The following is a 21,169-nucleotide window of genomic DNA, read 5'->3' on the forward strand; positions in this document are numbered from 1 at the left end:
ATTATATTATACTGTATTATACTGTATTATACTGTATTATATTATATTATATTATATTATATTATATTATATTATATTATATTATATTATATTATATTATATTAAGATCAAATAAATTATAATTATATTTACAAATATGATACAAGATTAAATAAGTTATTAGTTCTTAATAAACTTTCAAGATTTTTTTTTTATTTTCTATAAAAGATTCTTAATTTTTTTCCCTTGAAATTTTTATTTTTTTTTATTTTTTTCCTATTGAATATATGTTTAAAACATTATAAGAATCTCTTTGATAAAAACTTATATTTGAAAGAAAAAAAAAGTTAGTTAGATATGAATTTTCAGACATCAAAAACTAAACATTCGTATTTAATTCACCTTTTATTAAAAAAAAATAAATTTTTATAAAGAGATTTTTTTTAATATTCTAAACATTACTTAAAAAAAAAACTTACTTCACTTAAAAGTATGTACAATGAAAGCATAAAATATTTTGGTACTAAAAAGTTTTTTAAACAAATTATAGAGACTAAAACAAAATCTTAAAAGTTTAAAGGAGACAAAAAATTATTTAATTAAAAATATATAAAGAAATTAATTAAGCTTACCGGTGTGAATCCAAGTCAACAACATTTATATTAGTTTTGTACTCTCTTTTTCTCATATTCCCTTCATCACCTACACCTACATCACATCAATCAAATTTGTAATATTAGTGAATCTTGTTTTAAAAATTTACAAAAAAATATATTTAAAAAAAATTATTATTTCAAATCACTTACCAACCAAATAATTGTGGTCGTAAGCACCAATAAAAACATTTGTCTATGGTGTATAAGAACGAATATTTGCACCAATTTTAGATATTTTTACTTTTGTATTGATTGTGAAACTTATTTTCTATTGGTTACGCAATGGTGTATAAGAACGAACATTTGCACCGATATCAAATGAAGATATTATGTAGATAATACCTTATTGAAATTGTTCCTTAAACTTGTAGATCAATGCTCTTAATTTGTTTTATTTCAGTTACTAAAATCTTTATGCTTATAAATTTTCTAATACTAAAATTTAGTTTATTAATTTGCATGCAACGTGAATTAAATGCTACTTATTATCTTTTGATAACATTTACTTTTTAACATGCAGCTAATTAAAACATGGAGCAGATTATGTTTGAAACAAGTCATGACATAATTTTAAATTCCTAACATGTATAAAAAGAAGAACACTATAATAAAGAAGGTGAATTTAGGAAGAGCAACATTTATAAAGTATGTAAAGTTTGTCTTAATGATGACGACATAAAATACAAATAAAGTTACTATACAAAAATAGTACAAATTCAAGGTAGACCAAAAATCATAAAATAAATGCCCATTGAATATTTACAATCAATTACATCATTACAAATTAAATTTATCAAATCAATTATTACTTATTTTCAGTAACAGTAACAGTTTTAAAAATTAATTATTACTTAATGATTTACATTTTTGAATGTTTATTTTAATACGTTACAAATTTACAATTAAAAGATTAAAGTTACAATATTATAAATTTCACTTACAATATGAAAATTTATTTGTGTAATTAAAAAAAGGAGAAGATATAGATAAAATATCATTTAAATTTGGACGATGGATGTAGAATAGTTTATAGAGTAGCATTAATTCTTGTAATTTAATGCGGTAATATTATTATTCTGAATTAATGTTATTAGTAATAGTATAGATAGATATTAAAAAAAATTGTAGAATAAATATGAATATGAATGGATTCAAGCAGTGAACTCAAGTTGTATACACCAAAGTGCTACATTTAGAAGATACATATCAATTGTACAAGCCCAATTGAGCTGGAACACCAGTACCATTGATCCATGACCCTTGTAAGAAAGGATCCACGGTATAAGTAATAGCCTCATCCCTATTAATATCTTTGCGTCCAATCCACTTAACCCTAGCATTAGTGTTAGCACCAGCACCATTGTTATTGAACTCACCATAGTACAATGTGTTTAGTGCAAAATCACCCTCCCAAGGTAACCAACCATCAGGTTGAATCAAAGCTCCAATTTCAGTTTCCATGATGATGGTCCTTGAATATTCCTTCCATGGTCTTCCAAGGTAGTTCTTGGTTGTTGGAAGAAGTGCAACATCACCCTTAATCACACACTTTTGAAGGACAAATCCAGTGTTTTCTTGTTTGTCAATTCTTCCTTGAGCAGTAACAATGTTTTGTTGGTTGTCAAGTGGCTTCCTGATAACCATTTCGCAGTTTTGGAAAACTGCGGAAGCGTCACCAAAGATGAAATCGATGGTTCCGGAAATGATACAGTCACGGTAGAATTGTCTGTGAGTTTGTGCGTATAGAGTGTCTTGGAAACCTTCAAAGTTACAGCTCACAAACACTGCACGATCTGCTTGGATTCTGGCTGCCACGGCTTGATGCTTTTCGGCACCGGCTGTGTTTCTGAATCCCATGTCTCTTCCCACGAATCCATCTCCAAGTACCACTGCACGGTGAATGGAAAAATAATGAATATATACTTAAAGCACTATAAATAATATCAAAATCTTTAATCTTTAATATGTGCATACCAAATGAGGCAGTTTGGAAAGTTCTGACTCCATCAACGAAGTTTTTGTTGCCAGTGACGATACTCTTTGAACCTCCATCACCATACATGGTAAGGTTGACCATTTTCTTGGTGACAGTCACCAACTCATCGTAGACTCCTTCCTTAACATAAACAACATACCTACATGTCCACATTTGAAAATATAGTTAGCAATTAGCATGATCATGGTTAACACAAATTGAAACATCAATAAAAAAAAATAACTAAAAAGAGACGTACCTTCCTTCGTATGTTGTTGGAATAGCAGCCAAAGCTTCGGAGATGGTTTTGAAGTTTCCACTACCATCTTGAGCAACGGTGACATTAGGTGTAGGTTTCTCAGTTGATCCAGGCAACTCAAGAACTGGTGTAGCCCAAGAAGGAGGAGAAGCAACAGGGGCAGCACCTGGAGCACCAACAGGAGCGGGTCCAGAAGCTAAAACTGGAGCAGCACCGGGAGCACCAACAGGAGCAGCACCAGGAGAACCAGCAGGAGCAGCACCAACAACATCGGCAGCAGGTGCACCAGGAACAACAGGAGTGGGAGCAGGTGCATCGGTTTTATCCCAAGGTAATTTGAATCCAGAGAATCCACCTTGGAAAGCATTAACGATTGAAGAAATCTGTGAAACAACAGCAAGTGAATTGCTGACAAGTTCTCTTGATTCAACAAACATCTTCTCCAATTTTTCCTTCAATTCACCCTCAGGGAAACCATCAATGCAAGTTTGTTGGTAGGACATAACAGCACTAAGCCAATTGTTCAATTCAGGTGCTTTTGAAGAAATTTTGCCAACATCAACATTACCAACTTCAGTGATTGAGAATCCCATTTCTTCTTTAGCATCCTGAAACAACTGTTTACAATCGTCATAAGCTCCCTTTTCTTCGTCGGAAGCAAATTTCATGTTTGCTGTTTCGTTGAAGGCTTTGTTGATCTCATTATCAGCAATTATCATGGAAACCAATAAAAGATCCTTTGGCTCTGACAATTTAGGATCTTTTTTCAATGCCTCAGTGAGTGTGGTTTCACATTTATCCTTGTATTCTGAACTGCTGCACAACATTTTCACAAGCCTCGAGTATTTATCGACGCGTGCGGCTTCAGATGCTGCAGTTGGAACGGGTTTCTCATCTTCTGGTCCTGACCTTTTGACAATAACAAATGTTGCTGCTGCTATAACACATGCAAGGAGAATGACAGAAGTTACACCGACCAAAATCTTCTTCCTGAGGTGCAGTTTCGCGGCGCTTTTTCTCCTTTCTGATACAAGATCGAAATCTTGGAACGCCATTTTTGGTCTAAGGCAGAGGGATAAGTTTTCCTCTGCCTCAGACTTAAGGAAAAAAGGACAGTGAAAGAGAGAAGAGGGTAATTGAATTGGTTAACGTTGTTAGTAATTAACCCTTTCTCCTTTGATTAATTTCGTTTCATCTTTCAGATATTTATATGTTGTTTGTGTGAGAGAGGCACCTAGAAAATGTGGTCGAGAGACATTTTTGGTCTTAATTTCTATTTTTAAGAGCTCGTTATGAGCTTCACGAATTCATGAACCATGCCGTGTTCTGCTCTTAATTTGTTTCTCAACCGTACGTATTTTTCATGCCAACTTCTAATAACCTTTCATGACAAAACATTGAAGTTGCCAAAAGGGAATAATTAAACATAGACAATACACGTGGCATTGGTATGGTGTAATCCACAAAACTAAAATGTTTGTGTATGAGTGGTAATTACAAACAGTTAATTAATATCATTCATTCATTGTTATTATTCACTTCTTTTCCAAATATATACACTTCTATTGGTCGTAAATCAGTGACAACGCTAAATGTGTTCTGTACTGGCGTTGATTAAGGAAGATGTTTGAAACTCGCAACGTTCAGTTCATATAAGAAGTTTCACATACTAGAAAATTGGACCAACAGTAGCATAATTTCTTGAGTGCAGCACAAAATGCAATGCACGAAACAGGGATTAATAAAGAAGAAATGAAGTAAAATTAATTAGGAATGCTCAATATTTCAAAGGATTTAATTCTCCCATATTCAGTACAAATTTTTTTTATACATATATCTAATTCAAATTTATAAGTATTGATTAATTCAAGTGGATGAAAATTTAAGAACATATAAGAATTATCCTAACACTTATCTCACTATCATAAAGAGACCAAACAATTAATGCTTCCCATGAAGAATAAACACTCTAGTTCTTGAAACATTCAATTTAGTTTATGAGAAAAATTAATGTAATTTTTAGTCATTAAAAAAATTAAATTGAGGCAACTTAATCCTTATCTTCTTTACACTTTATTTGGTTGATGAAGGGAAAAAAAAAAGTAAAAAAAAATATATAACAAAAAAAAAAGATGATTATTAGTTTAGTGTACAAAAGAAAATTAATTTATATGCACATCACGATAGAGTCATTTTAGACTCTCATTAGAGCTTGCTAGTTATAACTTCTTTGTGAAAAAATAACTTCTAACAAAAATTAATTTGAAGACTTTTCATTCGTTTTTGTTAAAGATTTTTAAAAAATGATAGTATACAAAAATATCAATATTTTTTAACTTTTTATTTAATAATTGAGAGATATTTTTGTGACACATATATATAAAAGTTTATGTTAATATATAACCACTTAGAATATTTTATTAACCCCAAAAATATATGCGATTACAATTTATTTAACATATATCTGATTAACCACTAAAATACGCATTAATCATTTTAAAGTACTTTGTTTTAATGGTTAAGGAAGTACTCTAAAATTGTTAATATTTTGCATTTTAGTTATTGATGAGGTACTCTAAATGATTAATGAGGTATATCTTAAATAAGTGGTCAATATCTTTCTGTTTCATTTTAAATAAGTGGTTAAAGAAGTTTAATGACTTGTGATACAATAAATAAATGTATATTAGTAAAAAAAAGTAATTAATGTTGTATTAATATTATAAAATGATAAATAATTTAGTGGTTAATGAATTATTCTAATTGATTAATGACATAAATCTGTATTTGTTTTACAAAAATATAAACTTCAAAAAAAGTTGTATTATTTAAAAAATTTACAAAAAAAGTGATGTACTCTAAATGGTTAATGAGATGTATATATCTTAAATAAGTGGTCAATATCCCTCTGTTTTATTTTAAATAAGTGGTTAAAGAAGTTTAACTTTTTGATATACAATAAATAAATGTATATTAATAGAAAAAATTATTAATATTGTATTGGTATTATAAAATGAAAAATAATTAACTTAAAATAGAAAAATAGCAAAAAAGACAATTATTATGAGACATAGAATATATATATATATATTAGTGATTAATGAAATATTCTAATTGGTTAATGAAATATACAAAAATTCAAACTTCAAAAAAATTGTGTTAAAAAAATTTACAAAAAAGGTTTTTTGTTTCTTAAAAGTAGAAAATATTTTTTATTTTGTAAAACTGTTTTTTTTTATTACCGTGAATTTTTTTATTAAAACAAAAATTCACAACAGAACGATGACTTAAAAAGAGAATGTGTACAAAAAAAAACATGTGAAATGTTTCAACTATAATTGAACCGAATTCAATCAAACTTCAAAAACATAACACAAATTAATAACAAAAATGATGCTAATAAAATCAACAAATGTACAAAAAATTCTACTAACAATGCAATTCGTGAATTGAGCAATTTCACAAAGACAAAATTTTACATTATGCAAGATTGATTAAAAATGATTTATTATGAACGTCACACATTTTCGACATTTAAATTTATAGTGGTTTGACTACTTCGTTTTCAAACAACTTGTATGAAAGTTTCTTTTTTATTAAACTTAGTAGAATGATTACAAGATTTTTGAAAATATATTTTATTTCATAGCCTTTAAAATCACACCATTATTCACTTATCACTTAATACTAGAAAATTAAATACACACTCAATTCTTGAATCCTTTGCAATCTTCAATTGAAGAAACCCACCATTTTCAAATTAAAGTATTCATCATCCTCTGTAGAATTACACCTTCATTTAACAAATATAACTCTTTCTTTTTCACCTTTTATGTAATTTGAATCGCCATATATCATCACACTCTTGGATAAAATATCACCACTTTTAAAAAAAACGTAGAAAATGTTTGTTGGATCGAAACACAATTTAAATATATAAGTATTGATTCAAATGGATTGAAGTTTAAGAAGGTACACTTGTGATGTATCTAACAATCATAAAGAGGACCAAACAATTAATGCTCACTAAGTTACTTTCTTGAAAACAAAAAGGCATGTTCTCTTCTATAAATAAGAGAACTTGTGAAGAATTGAAGCAAATCAAAGTGAGTGGGTGATCAATGTCTATAACTCTTAAGTAGTGATAATCGGATTTTTATGGAGAAATACAAATTGGTAAAAATTATGTGATAATTGATAAGCTAGTTTATAGCTCTTGTAAACAATAGTTGATAGTTTATAATTTATAATTGATAGTTGTTAAATTGGAGTATTTGGTAAAATAAATTAACAGATATATTAGTTTAAAAATATAAAATTATATAAAAAAAAAAATCTTAATTAAAAATAAATTTTACATCAATTAATTAATTAATACTTAAAATATTTTTAAATTAGTAATAAAAAATATATTTTTTATTAATTTAAAATTTATTAATTTGATATTTTTTTTATTTAACTAGTTTATTTATTTTAAATTATAATAACTAAATTATTTTAAATTATTTACTTTAATATTATTATTAAAATTATTTTTAATTTTAAATTACATAAATCATTTATAAATATATTATAGTGGTAAGAAAAGATTCTTGTTACTATAATAAAAGTAGAATTGGAAGAAAAAATAATAAACTATACACTAATTAAGTAACTTATCAAAAAATGTTTCAAGTTATAAACTTATAAATGAATGTTACCATACATAAATTATATTTTATAAATTATTTTCTATTTTTTATATCTTACCAAACAGACCCACAATCAATATATCTTATTTGAGATAGTAAATATATTATAAAATATTTTTTTACATAAATTTCTGATTGCAATATTAGTGGGATGTGTATAACAATTAACAAAGTCACCCACTATGTTAAAAAATCTTTATTTTGGTTTTGACATCGTTTAAAATACTAATTAAATTTAGCTAAAAAATAGTTCATTTACACACTTGTCTCTTCTTTCTTTTATAATTTTTTCTTAATTTGTATAAAATGAACAAGTGTGATAATTTTATTTTTATTTTTATAATTAAGTTTAATAGTAGGCAAAATTGCTCCATGTGCCCTTTAAGTTATTTTAAATAGGTGTTTCATAACATTAACGTGATTATCCTGTTTTTAGTTTACGTTAAAAAAAAATATTTATGTCCAACTAGATTTTTTGAACCAAAGTATTATCCTTTATCAAAGTTGGTCCTCATTCAGGTGTATTTTATGATGTTTATGTTGCAAATCGAACTAGATATCTTGAACCAAAATATTTTTAATTAATTTTTTAAAAAAGAAAAAATTTAAAATAATCATTTCTTCAAAGTCATTCTATCCACCATTATTTTCATCTTTCAAATCATCCAAAACCATAACCCAAAATTATATAACAATTTATTGGGTCTTTGTGGTGCTAATGATGAAGAATCAGTGTTTGTATGTAAAATTTGGGTTTAGGGTAATTTGAAAGATAAAGATGACAAGATGTTAGAGGAATAAGATGACAAGATGTGTTCCCAAAAGTGATAGTGTACTTCAACGTGTCTCTCATTCAAAATGATAAAAAAAAATTGACTGAAATTCATTAGACAAAATAAACTCAAAATTTTGATTTATTTAAATAATAAGTAAATATAAAAAAAATGACACGAATTAAATGATTGGATGTTGAGTATCATAACTCAACCAAACTCTAAATTATGAGAGTTGTTAAAGTCGAGTTCACATCCAGTCATGTTAAATACATACATTAATGTTACAAGCAACTAATAAGAATTCTCACATGTGCTTGATGTAATTAGCCATAAACATTTTTCTTTTACATTGTTAATCTGGCAACTACATTAATTAGGCCACAAATAACATTACTATAAAATGTAACAAACAAAACTAGCTATATCCTCTAGCTCTTAAATTAATATCAAATCCCATCATCATAAGGAACTGAAGTATATTCAAGCCATTCATCACCACTAATAAACTCTGAAACAGTGAAATTATAAGCATCGTTATAATCCATTAAATGATAACCAACCCATTCAACACGATTATCAATCTTTGAACCAGGTCCATAATTCTCATACTCACCATAAAACAAAGTATCCAAATCTTGATCATTTGACCATTTTGTCCAACCCTTTTGATCAATAAAGTCATCAATATAAGACTCAATAAAAACAGTTCTAGAATAAACCCTCCATGGCCTTCCAAGGTAACTCTTGATTCTACTAGAATTTGAATAAAGTTCGTCCGTCGCTAAAATCGAACAATTTTGGATTGAGATTCCTGTGTATTCATCTGGGTTATCTCTTGATTGTGCAGTGATGACAGTAAATTGGTCAGGTAATGGCATTCTTGATATAATGTTACATTCTTGTAAAACTACTGCTGCATTACCAAATATGAAATCTATGGTACCATAAATGTCACACTCTCTATAGAATTGTCTAAATGAGTGAACATAAAGTGTGTCTTGATAACCATAAATTGCACACCTGTAAAATGCTGTTAAATCTGCGTTTACTCTTAAGGCTACTGCTTGGTGTTTCTCTGGACCTGCTCTGTTCACAAATGCTATGTCTCTTGCAAGGAAACCATCACCAGATACAGCTGAAAATAGAAATTAGAATTATCATGTGGTTGCCATTTTGAAAAAAATGAATGAATCTGACTCAATTAACATTTCAATATCCAAAATGACAAAATTCCAAAGTTTTACTGTGTCTCACCAATGACAACTTCAACTGTATTCTAAAAACAAAAAAAGTGTATTGGTACCATCAAAACTTATCTAAATAGATAATATAGATACATTCGTCTATGCAATATAATCCCAAACAATTATATAAATAGTTTTCATAACATATCAAAAGAAACCCGAAAAGCAAAATTTAAAAGTTTGGTGATGTTAAATTTATAACATGGTCAAACTAATTTATTAAATTCACGTCATTCAACTATTGATCAATTGATTTGATAGTATCCGAACAAATCAATTTACAAATGTACGGTAAAAGTACCCTCATCCAATACACAATGTATGGATCAAGATTGCATGAAGTCCTTTAGCCAATGCTTTTCTAGTTGTTCGATCAAAATATTAGATAGTCTAAATTTAAAACTTGAATTATAAAAATAATAAATCTGCTTTAAATTTGGATCAGAAAACACTGCATACAGTTTTAGGTTTGGAATTAAAATTAACTATATTTGATAATAGAAAACATCTATATTTTATTAAAATCACATTTGATCTAAGGCAAATAATCAATTGTAAAAGTCAGTATGGTAAAATCAAACACACAATAAATTATTCCTTGATAATTTTGATATACTACTCTAGAATCTATTGCACGAGTTACCACTTGAGAATTTTTAAAAGACAAATGACAGAAATATCCAAGAGAGTAAAGACAAACCAAGAAAAAGGCTAAAAACACTTCACCTAAAGTTGCAGATCTGAAAGTGGTCCATCCATCAACAACACTTCTGTTCCCAGTGATGACAGTAGCATCACTTCCATCACCAAGCATAACAATGTTACTCTTATAACTTGGTATTTCAACATTTTCATCATAAACACCTTCTTTCACATAAATCACTATCCTAATCATGCTATTATTTGGAGCAAAGTTTAAAGCATCATTGATTGTGCTAAAGTTTCCAGTTCCATCTGCAGCCACAACAAGCACTTCATTTGGGTCATAATCATCCAAATCTAAAGTTTTCAAAATACCATTTTTTGAAAACCATTTTGGATCATTCATTTGATTCTTATGACCCTTTTGATTTGGAGCTACCAATCCAGGTTTAGAGAGCATAGAAAGAGAATTACTTACATGTTTGTAAGTATCAATAACAGAATTTACAAGATCTTGTTTAAGGTTACCAGAAGCAGAATCAAGTCCTTCTAAACATGTGTTTTTGTTGGTAAGTGCTGCACTTAAGTATGTTCTAGCATCAGCTATCTTTCTTTTGTTTTCAGAACGAATTCCAGATAATGATCTTTTCAATGAAACCAAAGTGGATTGATGAAGTTCCTTGCAATCTTGGATTGAACCTTTTTGGTTTTCTATGATGTTTGTGTGACCAACATTGTGGAAAAGATTAGAGAGCTTTGTAGTTTCTGATATTGCTACTTGAAGTGATTGAAGGAGGTAGCTTATGATGTTTGGATTTATGTTTATTGAAATGGATAGTTTTAATGAGTTGAAACAAAGTTTTGGGTATGGTGTTGTTGTGCAAAAAGATTTTAAGGAAGTGAGTTTGGGATTTAATGTTGTGGTTGTGGAAGTGTTTGTGTTGAGAGATAGAGTGAGTGAGAAGAGGAGTGGAAAAAGAAGGAGGAAGAGTTTATGACATAAGGGAGCCATGAAGCCATGAAATGTGTTAGAAAGGTGAAAAAAATAGAGAATCTGAGTTCTTTAAATAAGGAAGTTTGGTTGGAGACAGGGACATTTATTAGAATCTAATAACACGGGTTTTGGATTCATAAATGTTTCATGGAAATAATTTTTTAGATATGCGGCGTCCAGATAATTATTGTGTGTATAAATATGGTTAATTTAATTAAAAAATAATTAATTTAAATTATGTTAAAAATTATAATTAATTATATAGTTGAGTTAGTCATATTTTTTATTTAAATTAAATCTCTATTTAACTGACTAATCATATTTTTGCATGTGATCTATCATATATTACACATGATTAAAAAATAGGTGTAGATGTGTCATCGAAATTAAATAAATTTCATAAGGAACAGGTTAATAATATAGTATGTACTATGGAGAGAAACAGATGCACCTACTATTTTGATTTTTAACATTTTGGCTATTATTTTATGTGAGTATATTTGTCAACAGGATTGATATACAATTTGTTGGGTTTTTTAAAAGACAATTTCAATTAGTATAGATATAGTGAGAGAGTCGCATCTTTGATGTGATATATCTTAAAAAATGTTTGAAAATTGCGTATATCTCAAATTTTTTATTTTGTAAAATTAAATTAACTCCAATTTTAATTTGATATTAGAGTCTATTTTAAAAATCAGTATTGTTTTTAATATATAAAACAATTTGTAGTTGTCTTTATAAAAAAAATCTTGGATCTTATGTAGATCTTGACTTAGTATAGTCTTTTTGCTATCTTATTTTTGTAATAGTGTTTTATTTTTTTTATTAATATAATATTATTTTTTCATTAAAAAAAACTATATATTAAATCTAGGGTTGAAAATGAGTTGGGTTAAATCAAGTGTTGGTGATCTATTTTAAAATTTTGAAGTCTGAGTCTCGACTAATTATTCATTATAGACGATTTTTTGAAGTTTGATATAATCTTTTTAAAAGTCTATCATGACTTGAAAACTTATTTAAAGCCTATTTTCTCATATCAAAACTTTTAAATACAATTATATTGAATAGGCTAAAGGTCAAAAGACTTATCAATCTACAACTATATACTAAATATAAGTCATCAGTTAATTTGATGTATGTAATAGGGCAATTGAAATTAAAAATAATAATACAACCAAATAGGTTGTAAATCTTAAGGCAAGAAACATTATAACAAGATTAAAGATTTTATATAAGTAAACAACCTGTCAAATTCAACCACAATACACTTTAAGTCTAACATAAATCAATTGAAATAGCAAAACAAATAAATAAAAACTCAATTACATAAACAAACCGATTTATCAGACTTAATAGACTTTTTGAAAAACTTAAATTTGACCTATTTAGATAAATAGACTTTTTTAAAAAGTCTAAGTTTAATATTTTTATTAAACAAGTCGGGTCAAATTCAGTCTTAAATAGGTTACGCCATAGGCCCTGTCGGATGACATAGCCTACTTCTATCCTTCGGACCTGAGTATGAATGATTGTCAAGAGTTTTGATATGACATCATTGAGAAACTCTTTATAAGTATAAGGATCTATGAAGCCCAGATACATAGTATGAGTGCTGATGCGATATAGTACAATACATATATGTGAATTATTTTTGAAATTTAGGATACGATACAACTTTAGATAAGTTAACAATATTTTAACTCATATGTTAAAGATATAAAAAAAAAAGTATCACTAAAAGAATTCAAAATAACTATTCACTTATGCAATAATGAACAATTCAATAATATTTTTAGTTGTCTTTTGAGCGTCGTTGCCATCATCCACAAAAAACTCTATTTTTAAGTCTTGTTTATTATGAAACATTTTTTTTATTCAAAAAGTTCAAAATTATTTTGACATGGATAATGTACATTGCTATCTCATAAAATTATCTCACTTTTATTATTTCTTTATAGGTATCTATGTGTATATGTGATGGGAGGACTTTGGGGGTGGGGGGAAATAGAGAGAAATTTTTCACTTTTAATATTTTGTAAAAACAATATTTATGATTTATTAATTTTAAATTTTTAGAGTATTAAAACAAATTTTGAAATGATTTGAGGAATTTATCTATACTCTGCAAAACCCTCTAAAATTACATTTTTTTAGTTATCTCAAATTACGAGATTTTGTATTATAAAGAAAAATAAACTCCTTAGAAACTCTTCCTCCCAAATATGTTCCTTACTTCTACTTCCTCCTTTTTTTCTAAACCCGTCCTCACCCATCCTAAACTCCCATATATAAGGTCTATTTGACAATGCCTAAAAACATGCTTATAGTAGCATTCTTATAGCGTTTTTGCTTATAACTTTGTTTGGTAACAATTTTTTTTTCTTACCAGCCTATAACATTTTTCCAAGCTTATAGCGTTTTTTTTATAAACTACGTACTTTAAGTAGCGTTTTGTGAGTGTTTGATCTCTTAAGTTTTGACTTAATTTATTTTGAGTGATGACAAAATTATGTTTAGTTTAGATGATGTAAATTAATTTCTCTTAATAATCTTTCACATATTAGGATATGAGAAAATTAGCATTTTAAAAATGCATTAAAATTACAAATTTCACATATTTTGCTTATGTGATTCAAATGATTTGAATTGGAATTTAAGTTGATCAAATCACCAACAAATTTTGAAGTTTTTGAACAAAACAAAATGATGTGATTCAAATCACATTTTAGGCTAATTCGAATCACCCAATTTAGCTAATTTAAATCATTTGAATTTGAATTGGATTTAAGTTGATTCCAATTACCATGTAACATTGTCAATGTGATTTGAATCACATTGTCTCAAAATCTCACATTATAGGTTGATTTTAATCATCTAATTAAAATTACTTAGAATTGGATTTATGTTGATTTGAATTAACATACTAATGTGAGATAGACATTTTCTTTTCTTCTGATTTTTGGGCATCAGATTGTTCCCACATTACCACATATTAAAACATTATTCTCATTCATGAAACATCACAATTTTCTCTCAATATCTCATTCATCGCGAATATTTTCTCAAAACTTCCAATCTCTTTGACGTGCTTGATTTCTTTGTGAGAAACTAAAATAGGAATATTGTTTGTGAGTGTACTAAGTTTATCAGAACTTGATTTGGAATCAATAGCAAACTGATTTTGAAGGAAATTCTTTTCATCTAGACTTGGGGATTCTAGGTTTTTAGGTTTCCATTGATCCTGAAGGTTGAAGGTGGCATCGCTCATAGGAGTTCAAGATTCAAGGTGTTGAAGTCTTTAAGGTTGAAGTGTGTGCTACATCAAATTAAAGATTCAAAGTTGTGAAGGGAGTGGAGTAGGCCACAACCGATGTCGAGGTGCCTAAATTAGAATAAATCCCAGTGTCGATTTTTCTTACTCTTATCCGTTTAATCTTTGTTAATGCAATTGTTAATATTGATTAAGAAATTTTTTGTTCTTGGACAATTTCTTGCATATTAATTCTTGAACTTGTGATAAAGAAATTTGATTGATTAATGTGCAAAAAGTATTTTCTTTAATTGATTGAAATTTTTTAAGTGAGTTGAGTCAATTGAAATTTTGTTTTGTATAGAATTGTTTGAATTGGAATATGATTTTATCTAATTAGTTTTGATACTTAGGTAAAATTTGATATCTTGATAGTGCTGCATAATTTTAATTGACTTGTCTTTGAAATTGCATACTTTTGTAATTGACTATTTGGTTCTTGTTATTATTATTTTCATATAGCTTTCATTGAAATTGTAAAATTTTAACTTATGTTTAGTTGTTTAGTTGTTTAATTGATATTTGTTAATTGTCTAATTGAAGTTCTCTTTTCAATTAGAAGATTAAGACAATAATTTTTTATTATATTAGTTAAGTGTTTTACAATCAATTTCATTGTTTCTCTATTAATAATTTCAATAAGTATAAATTTTAATTTGAGAAAAATGTTTTGAAACCATTTTTGTTCGATGTGTACTTGACATCTATTCACATCTTTTAGATTTGAGAAGTCATCTTCCTTAATATGTTCGACTTTATATTATTTTTATTTTTATTTTTATTCTTATTATCTTTTAATAAAATATTAATTAAGAATATACTTTTACTTCATTTTATATTAATCAAATATATTTTTATACTCAAACTGAAAAAAATAAAATGGAGGCAAATTATGTGAAAATAATAAATGCACTACTTTTTCGGTGATTTGTTGGTACTTGATAGCAACTTGATCAGAACGATCATGTAAAATTGTTGTTGTGTACATGTATCTCAGACATGAAAACATTGATGCATGTTAGGTCATTTTTTTCGCTTTTGGACCTAGCCAGCGGTGAAAATAAAGAAAGGCAATAGGCACGTTGCACAATAGCTCATATAATTGAGGCAAAAAAGGTTTATGATCTATTTGTTAAAGAGTTAAATTATATTCCACAAAAATATTTTTCTATGATCACTTTATGAATTTTGAGGCCTATTTTAACGTGATAAAACTCAAGATTCAACTTATTTAAATTTTTTATTTAAATATATTTTTGACTTAAAATTAATTTTTAATTTTTTTAAATTGAATTTTTGGCCTCTATTTTATAATTTGTAAAATTTTGTTGATACTTTTCTATTTTTTTATGATGTGACAAACTCAATAAAAATGCGTCAATAATGATACACAACTGAATTTAATATAATATAATTAAGTTTAATATTCTTCTTTTTTTCTTAGTAATATTTTTTTTATGTTTTATTAATAAAGATATTCGTTAAGCTTTGTCAAATAAAAAACAATAAAATAAATATTGATTAATGATATAGGTTTGATGTTATTTAATTCAGTTGGTCATGTTACTACCGAAGCATTAATGTAGTCCAACTTCATAAAAAATGGAAGAGAACCAACAAATCTTACAAATTATAAATCAGAATTAATCTCAATTTTAGATATAAAAAAAAAAAATAATTTTAAACAATATAGGAGAAAAAAAAACATTTGAGTCAAAGTTTTTTGATCTAAGCTTCTAAACTAAGGGAACTCAAAGACAAGTAAGTACTTTGATGTTAGCACCCTTCACTTGGTTAAGTTTAATTATGCGGCAAAAATCCAATTGCTAAATTAACTAAAAAATATTTATTTACTCTCTATTTTAAGATAACAGTTTCAATGACTATTTTACATAGATTAAAAAAGAGATAATAAATAAAAGAAAAAAACGATAATTTTATTTTTATTAATTATTATCATAAATATAAAGTGAAGAATAATAATTTAAAAATGATTTATATTATATTAATTAAAGAATACAATAAAAAATAATTAAAATTACATGCAAAACTAAAAGTGATAATCTTTTTAATGCAATTTTTTAAGACATTTTTTACAAATGTTACATTTATTTTGGCAAGGAGGAAGTATCTACAATTGATTTTCATAAAAAAATAAATATTATTTATAATTTTAGTTTCCTTATTTTTACTATTTAACGAAATTGGTCATTTATTTTAAAATACAATTTTAGGCTATTCCTAAATTTCTTAACTAAAAAATTACCATGTGAGAAATTTTAAATGTGATATATATTATGATGATGTTAAATGATTAATATCTATAAAATTAAAAAAAAAATTTTTAATAACTTTATATTAAACTTCTAAAATTATTTATTTTTATAATTTAATTAATAATATATAAATTATTAATTCATCTAGATAAATTTATATCATAAAATTATATAATATATTAGTTAAAAATTTAAAAGAGGAAATAAAAGTATTGAATTAAAAAAAAACTATTTTACAAATACATAAAAATAAAAGATTAAAATGATAATTAAATTATATTTTTAATTAACTCAACAAAACAAAATATTTACAGCTCTCAAAGTGGACCTTGGCTGCCGCAAATCAAGTACTGTTGAACTGTCATTTCAATTGCTGATTTATATTCTTTTATGTATTAGGTGATGTGTTGTGAATGATTTGATTATGGCAACCCGTGAAACAGCGTTGAAATTTGGGTTCTTCCTCACAGGTTAACAGGTTTTTCTATATTAATAACGGTACTTTAAATATCATCTCTTGTATAAAAAAAATATCTGTGACTCTTTAATTTAATTTTAATTAATATTTTAGTTATTTTTTTTTTTTTAATTTAATACTTTATTTTAATTTTAAATAATAATTTAATTTTTTATGTTTTGAAATATCAATAATGTTATATATATTTTTTTTTTTGCAAAAATTTCAAACAAACTCCATAAAATTAATTATCATCCTCAATATAATGCAATTTCATCAAATTCATAATTTAAATATTTAAATAAACTCATATTTTTATCTTTAACAACATCAAATAAAGAATGAAAATATGAGTTTATTTAAATATTTGAGTTAAAAATTTGATGAAATTTGTATTATATTGAAGAATATAATTAATTTTATGGGTTTTGTTTAAAAATTTTGATGAATTTTTGTAAAAAAAAAAAGAATAACATTGTTGACATTTTAAAACATAAAAGATTAAATTGTCACTTAAAATTAAAATAAAGGACTAAATCAGAAAGAAAAAAAAAAGATAATAATTAAAACCTTAATTGAAATTAAGTTAAGGGACCACATGTGTTATTTAGCCTAAAAAATAAAAATACTTCAAGAAAAGATTTAGTAAACCATCAGTTTAAACCATCAGATTACCATAAAAAAAAGTTTTAGTAAACCTTCAATTTGATATTTAAATGTGCAGACTGCTTTTAGTTTTGGTTTAGTCCTTGATTTTAAATTACCTTTAACTCAATCTTTTATTACCAGGTAGGTAGATAAACACAAATTAAAATGATCAAAAAATTAATTTTTTTTTTTTTTTATCTTCATCTACTAAATTTAATTTTTATTTTTTCTCAGTTTTCTTTTTCTTCTTCTTATTCTCTAAATTTTGTTACTCATACCCTCATTTTTGCTAGCCACACCCTTCAATTTTTTTTATAAAAACAAGATACTTAAAATGTCATTGCCTATTTATAACATTATTAACCCTAATCTCTCATCCTATCTTCATCTTCAACCATAACATCTCTTTTTATCTTCATCTTCATCTTTTACCTCACATTCATATTCATCCTTTTCTCTAACACCTCTTTCTCCTTCTTCCTCCATATTTAACAACTTCAACATCTTCAATCATACTCATCTTACACTAGGTTTGCATCAATCTTGTTGTTTTTGTTGTAGTTTTTTTTACAACATGTAGTTGTTCTTGTTTTTCATGAAGCTGGTTTTTTACGCAAGCTCAGAAACCTACGTGAACTCAGTTTGCGTACGAAAATTCCATCTACGTTACATGAAATTAGTTCACATATGCAAACTGAGTTTACGTAGGTTCTACGTAGACGGACTTTGCGTACGTGAACTCAGTTTGCGTAAGTGAACCTATATTGTGTCGCAGCATATTTGATTGTATTTTGATTTTGGTTATTATATGATTATGCAGAAATGGTGCACACTAATTTAGTGATAGAGTATGTCGAGTTATAATTAATGATACTGCTAATGATTAGGGTACTGGAGTAACAATGTCAATTATAAGGAATGGGGTTTGAATTCTAATTGCCTTTTTTTTATAAAAAAAATATTGTTAAAACTAAAACATTTAACTCAAGATTGATCTTGGTTACAAATGAGCGTAGGAGCATTTCTGGAAAAACTGGAGGAGGATTAGGCATAGGAGGCTCAAGGTCGAGCTTTGGAGAATGTTGGTTAGCCATCCAACCCTCAAAATTGCTTGCTCTTTGTCCTCATGTGTTTGTCTAGCAATGACAGTCTGAAGAGCAACAAGTATTCTGGGGATTTCCTTGTAGGTCCTTGATGTTTCTCTTTCCATTTTTGTCATTTTGAATGGGCGCTGATCATCCTCAATAGGAGTGGATATAGGGGTATGGTGAGAGGGTGCTGTAGTGTTACAAAATATGGACAAAGTGGCAAATGAAGTGCTAATGTGAGGAAGAGAGTTTGTAAGAGCGGAATGGTGAGACACTAATGAACTACTAATGTATGAATCTGGAAAAACCAGATATTGGCTTATTCCAAAAATAGAGGAACTTGATTTTTTGTGGTGACACGAAAGCTGGAGACATCAAATAGTTGTGTTGTGTTTGAAGTAGAGGACATAAATGACTTTGTAACATAGGATTAATATTAGTTTGAGAGTTAGGAACTACAAGGGATACCTGATCTAGGAGCGGATTCAAAATTTGTGGAATAGTAAGAGGTGGAGAATGTTCTTTAACATTTTGTTGAGGGGGAGAACGTTCTTGATGGGAGGGTTGCTCAACATTGATTTTGATTGCAAAAGTGCAGGAAAACCTTTTTCTTTTAGTGCTAGGTTGAGTGAATGTAGCTTTAAGTGAGGGTGGAATGGAAGGAATTTGTTTCATGTGTGAAATGTTCTTTGATGAAAGTTTTGATATCTTAATGTGATAGGATTCTGTCATCAAAGGGATATTGAAATATCTGAAGATTTTGGAGAAAACCATACCATATGGGACAATGTTTCTCTTGTAATCCTTGTTGGTTGCATCAATCATGTGATGGATTATCAGGTGGGACAAATTCAACTTTTTGCAGTGAAGAAGATGATAAAAGACTAAAACGTCATTATCAGACACGAATTCGTGACTGGCATAATGGGGAAGTATAGAATGTTGATCTTCTTGACTATCTTCTGATTCATTTTTCTCATGTGATTGTGGTGACGTGCTTTATGAATTCTGAGATGCCTTCAAGGTTATTACCTTGCCTTTCTTTACTGGTTTATCCTCTTGTAGCATCACTTCATGTGCCCTTAGAGTTCCAATAAATTCTTCCAAGCCTAATACCTCTAGATTATTGGCTTGACTTATAGCTGTCACCATTGGTCTCCATATGATTGGAAGACATCTCGTGATCTTTCTTACCTGTCTTGTACGGAATCAACTTTGCCAAGAGAATGCATTTCATTCAATATGGTACTGAATTTTGAGTACATTTCATTGATTGTCTCTCTTCATTCATTTCAAATAATTCGAACTTTTGTATGCCAATGTCTATTCTTGTCTCCTTAATGGCTTGTTCATTCATGGTGAGTGTGCAATGTGTCCCATACTTTCTTTGTCATATCACATTCATCTATTCTTTCACTTTCTTCCCTGCTTAAAGCACATGATAAAAATAATTGAGCTTTTGAGTTTAGAAGTACCTTAGATTTTTCATCTGTTGTCCAATATGCTTCTTTCTTTTCAACAGATGTCGAATCGGTTTGATCTACTCTTGGTATGAAATCTCCATCTGTAATAATGCACCACATACATGTGTCTTGTCACTTTAGAAACAATTCGATTTTGCTTTCTAGAAATAATAATCCGAGCCATCAAATTAAGGTGGTCTATTTGATGACCTTCCTTCAGCAATGTATTTGGCTTTTGACATTTTCTTCCTGAATCTTTTTCTCTAACACTTTTTTGGTTTTACTCCTTAGAGTCTGGCTTTGATGCTAATTGAAGTAACAATGTCAATTATAAGGAATGAAGTTTGAATTATAATTGCCTTTTTTATTTTTAAATTCCTGTTAAAATTAAAATATTTAACTCAAGATTGATCTTGGTTACAAATAAAGAACGTTCTTGGTTCGTAAAAAATAGCAATATTAACTTATCTATATAAAAAAAATGATTAGAAGATAAAAAGTAAATAGAGATAAGAGAAGAAATATCACACAAAGATATATCTTGGTTCACCCAACACGGGTTACGTCCAGTCCTCACAATTGCGAGATTTTCCAATAAGTGCTCAAAACAAGATCGTCCTTGGTTGTTTTTCACACAGCTTTTACAAATCAATCTTGATATGTTACAAAGTACCACCTTTCTACCTAGAAATGATTTCGACAAGT

The 21,169-nt window shown here is 27.6% G+C and overlaps 2 protein-coding genes across 2 annotated transcripts; both read right to left on the reverse strand.

Moving 5' to 3' along the window:
* Window positions 1-1,765: 1,765 nt before the first annotated feature.
* Window positions 1,766-4,047, reverse strand: LOC101513537 (putative pectinesterase/pectinesterase inhibitor 45). The gene is made up of 3 exons (XM_004488099.4): window positions 2,870-4,047; window positions 2,610-2,770; window positions 1,766-2,524 (listed from the first exon to the last, which is right to left on the reverse strand). The coding sequence occupies exons 1-3, from the start codon at window positions 3,922-3,924 to the stop codon at window positions 1,842-1,844; spliced, it is 1,899 nt and encodes a 632-aa protein (XP_004488156.1). The 5' UTR covers window positions 3,925-4,047; the 3' UTR covers window positions 1,766-1,841.
* A 4,512-nt stretch (window positions 4,048-8,559) lies between these two features.
* Window positions 8,560-11,299, reverse strand: LOC101513845 (probable pectinesterase/pectinesterase inhibitor 12). The gene is made up of 2 exons (XM_004488100.4): window positions 10,307-11,299; window positions 8,560-9,471 (listed from the first exon to the last, which is right to left on the reverse strand). Exons 1-2 carry the CDS (start codon window positions 11,232-11,234, stop codon window positions 8,783-8,785), a joined length of 1,617 nt encoding a protein of 538 aa, XP_004488157.1. The 5' UTR covers window positions 11,235-11,299; the 3' UTR covers window positions 8,560-8,782.
* Between the last annotated feature and the right edge of the window lie 9,870 nt (window positions 11,300-21,169).

This window comes from Cicer arietinum, chromosome 1, assembly GCF_000331145.2.
Source record: "Cicer arietinum cultivar CDC Frontier isolate Library 1 chromosome 1, Cicar.CDCFrontier_v2.0, whole genome shotgun sequence".
NCBI lineage: Eukaryota > Viridiplantae > Streptophyta > Magnoliopsida > Fabales > Fabaceae > Cicer > Cicer arietinum.

What these genes read in the sequence shown, in the direction of transcription:
- LOC101513537 (XM_004488099.4), bottom strand. Translation starts at nt 3,924, where the DNA reads ATGGCGTTCCAAGATTTCGATCTTGTATCAGAAAGGAGAAAAAGCGCC. An exon ending in CCAACAACATACGAAGGAAG is followed by an intron (nt 2,771 to 2,869) that starts GTACGTCTCTTT and finishes GTGGACATGTAG; the next exon opens with GTATGTTGTTTATGTTAAGG. An exon ending in TTTCCAAACTGCCTCATTTG is followed by an intron (nt 2,525 to 2,609) that starts GTATGCACATAT and finishes TTCACCGTGCAG; the next exon opens with TGGTACTTGGAGATGGATTC.
- LOC101513845 (XM_004488100.4), bottom strand. Translation starts at nt 11,234, where the DNA reads ATGGCTCCCTTATGTCATAAACTCTTCCTCCTTCTTTTTCCACTCCTC. An exon ending in TTTCAGATCTGCAACTTTAG is followed by an intron (nt 9,472 to 10,306) that starts GTGAAGTGTTTT and finishes TTCTATTTTCAG; the next exon opens with CTGTATCTGGTGATGGTTTC.